Below are 3,033 nucleotides of genomic sequence, written 5' to 3'. Positions count from 1 at the left end.
TTACCCTTAAATTTTATAGGCAAAACAGTTGGACTCATTATCACCCCTATGGGAAAGATGGTAGACCAATAGTGGGTAGTGGATAACGATGGGAGGCGACTAGGAAGTGTTAGCCCCGTGGTTAGCCCCCAACCGGGCAGGCCTTGTCGGCATGTTGATGCCTTTCGCCACCGATGAACCCTCTGGACATGTTTAGTGGAAATTTTGGCAAGTACAGCTTCTCCCAGAATCTCTAGCTCCCAAATAGTTTAGATTGTCACCTAGATTAGAAAAATATATAATTAGAGAATTAAAAAATTAACTATCAGCCATAAGTCGAAAAATCCAGTTTTTTCAAATTTATATGTTGATTTCTCATTATTAATTTGTTCTTCAGAATCTTAAGCTTTACTAAAAAATGGCCTTAGTTTTCCTGAGGGTATCATCTTCCTACTATGTAGGCGCATCTGCTTAGCTACATCATTGACCGCTAGGATCTCCTAATACTTCATCCGTATTTTGACGTCATATTAATCATGTCCAACAATGTCATCTACTATTAAATATGAAATATGGAGAAAATATTTACCAACGGCTGCAAGTACCGGTTTCACACAAAAATGGATTTCTATTCGACGCAGACCGCAAGCCGTTTGATGATGATACACAATGTACTTTCCCTCTACCTGTCTGACCGTTGGAGCTGACAAAAGTGAGGACAAAGAAACAGCTGAAATTAATAGGAAAAGCAGCGGGAACATATAAAGACAACCTCGTCATTTTTCACTACAGTATTAATCTTGATAAAAAAATAAAATGTCATTGTATCATGGGCATGGTCAGTCCCGCTGACTCTAGTTAAAATAATTAAAATTAGCTTATTTATTTAAACCAGAGTCAATCACGATTTACCCGTTGACTAACCAACATTCGAATACCATACATTATATATGCAAAACTTAGGACATTAACCTAGCATTTTTTAGCTTTGTATTGTTGGAGTAGGTACACGTAGCAATACCTGTTTCTAGGACTTTATGTGCTCATACAGCCTAGCGCTCGTATAAAAAGCCCAAAAGAAACACCACTACGAGTACCTAATATCAAATCATAATACCAACTCCTCCTCCAACTTCACGTTCACGATGCCACCGGACGGCGACACGCCGGACGCCGCCGACGCCGCAACCCACTGCTCCACCAAGGTGCTGCAGGGACGGTACGCGCTCGGCCGCGTCCTAGGCCGGGGCGCCTCCTCCAAGGTGTACCGCGCGCGGGACGCCCGCACGGGCGCCCACGTCGCCGTCAAGGCCATCCGCAAGCCGCACCACGGCCACCCGTGCTGCTGCTCGCCCGAGGCGGCGCGTGGAGCGGGAGGTGGCCGCGCTCCGCCGCCTGCGGGGCCACCCGCACGTTGTGCTCCTGCTCGACATCCTGGCCACCCGCTCCACCGTCTACCTCGTCCTCGAGCTCGCCCGGGGCGGCAGCGTCCTGTCCGCGCTCGATGGCGGCGGCGGCCGGGGCCCGGGCCCGGGCCGCTACTACGACGAGCCCGCCGCGCGCCGCCTCTTCGCGCAGCTCGCCTCCGCGGTCGCGCACGCGCACTCCCTCGGCGTGTCGACGTCAAGCCGGAGAACCTCCTCCTCGACGGCCGCGGCGACCTCAAGCTCACGGACTTCGGCCTCAGCGCCTTCGCCGACCGGCGCCACCACCACCTCGGCGCGGACGCCTTCGCCGACCAGCACCACCTCGCCGCCACGCGCTGCGGCTCCCCGGCCTACGTGGCGCCGGAGATCCTCCTCAGCACGCGGTACGACGCCGGCAAGGCGGACGTGTGGTCCTGCGGCGTCGTCCTCTTCGTGCTCACCGCCGGCTACCTGCCGTTCAACGACGGCAACCTCATGGCCATGTACCGCAAGATCTGCTCAGCCAACTTCCGGTGCCCCAAATGGACCTCGCCGGAGCTCCGCTCCCTCATCGGCCGGATGCTCGACCCGGAACCCGACACCCGCATCAAGCTCGGGGAAATCTTCGACCACCCTTGGCTCCAGCTCCAGCAAGATCGCAATCCACCATTTGGTCTCATCCAAGCTGCTGCTCCCAACCATGAAACACTGAAATGGGAGGCGGAATTGGAGCAAGCAATGGAGCTAAACGCCTTCGACATAATCGGGTTTGCGTCCGGATGCGATCTAAGCGGGTTGATCGGGCCATTGCCGGATCGAGCTCGATTCGTGGTGCCAGTTGCAGATGGCAGCTCAGTTTTGGACGTGATCGAGAGGCTAGGGCGAGAGGAGGGGCTTGCAGTGAGCAGAAAAGATGGGGAATGGTGTGGAGGAGTTCATCTCGAGGCCAAAAACGGGAAATTCACTGCATTTGTGAGAGTTAATCTATTGCCCAAAGATATGCTAATTGTAGAGGCAGAAAGGGTTAATGGAAGTGAAATTCCGAAATTTTGGCAAGAACTTCAGTTTGGTCATGTATTCTTGAAATGTTGAATACGGAATAAGTACATAATACACATGCTTTTTATGCAAGATGTAAATGTATATAATAGAAAATCAGTTTGCAATATTAATTGATAGTGGGCATTTTCACATCTTTATATGTTTGTAGTACTTGCATGCAGCCACAGCCACAATGGATGTGAGGTACTAATATACCTCATTTTTATCGCCAATATGGAACATAAGTATAGCATGCAATGGCAGCTTAGCTTAATTGGTACCTCAAGTATCTGCCAGACCTTCAAGAGAATATTCGCGCTTGTCACTTTGCTAGTACCAATAATGTTCTTGTTTGTGCATTCCGTCCCTGTCGAATCAAACAGACATGACAAAGTGATGAAGATGGCGATTCTGGATAAGAAAAAGTTTCATATAAAATATTCACAAATCATTCATACGAAATCAGCATCTCATTGAAGTAAGCCGGTTAGACAAAGTTAATTAATCATACCTACATATATAATAGTTGGAGAATTCATTGTTATTTAAGAATCAGGTATATATATATATATATATATATATATATACTTATTTTGACAAGGTAAAA

General features: G+C 49.0%; 1 protein-coding gene across 1 annotated transcript; it reads left to right on the top strand.

Annotated features, from left to right (window-relative positions):
* Nucleotides 1–1,124: 1,124 nt before the first annotated feature.
* On the top strand, nt 1,125–2,562 carry LOC102700342 (CBL-interacting protein kinase 22-like). The gene is given in 3 exon segments (XM_015837064.2): nt 1,125–1,342; nt 1,344–1,594; nt 1,597–2,562. Coding segments are annotated over 3 exon segments (1,350 nt in total). The 3' UTR covers nt 2,478–2,562.
* Nucleotides 2,563–3,033: the final 471 nt, after the last annotated feature.

The sequence above is a fragment of the Oryza brachyantha genome, chromosome 5, assembly GCF_000231095.2.
Source record: "Oryza brachyantha chromosome 5, ObraRS2, whole genome shotgun sequence".
NCBI classification, from domain to species: domain Eukaryota; kingdom Viridiplantae; phylum Streptophyta; class Magnoliopsida; order Poales; family Poaceae; genus Oryza; species Oryza brachyantha.
This window is presented reverse-complemented; position numbering and strand designations above follow the sequence as displayed.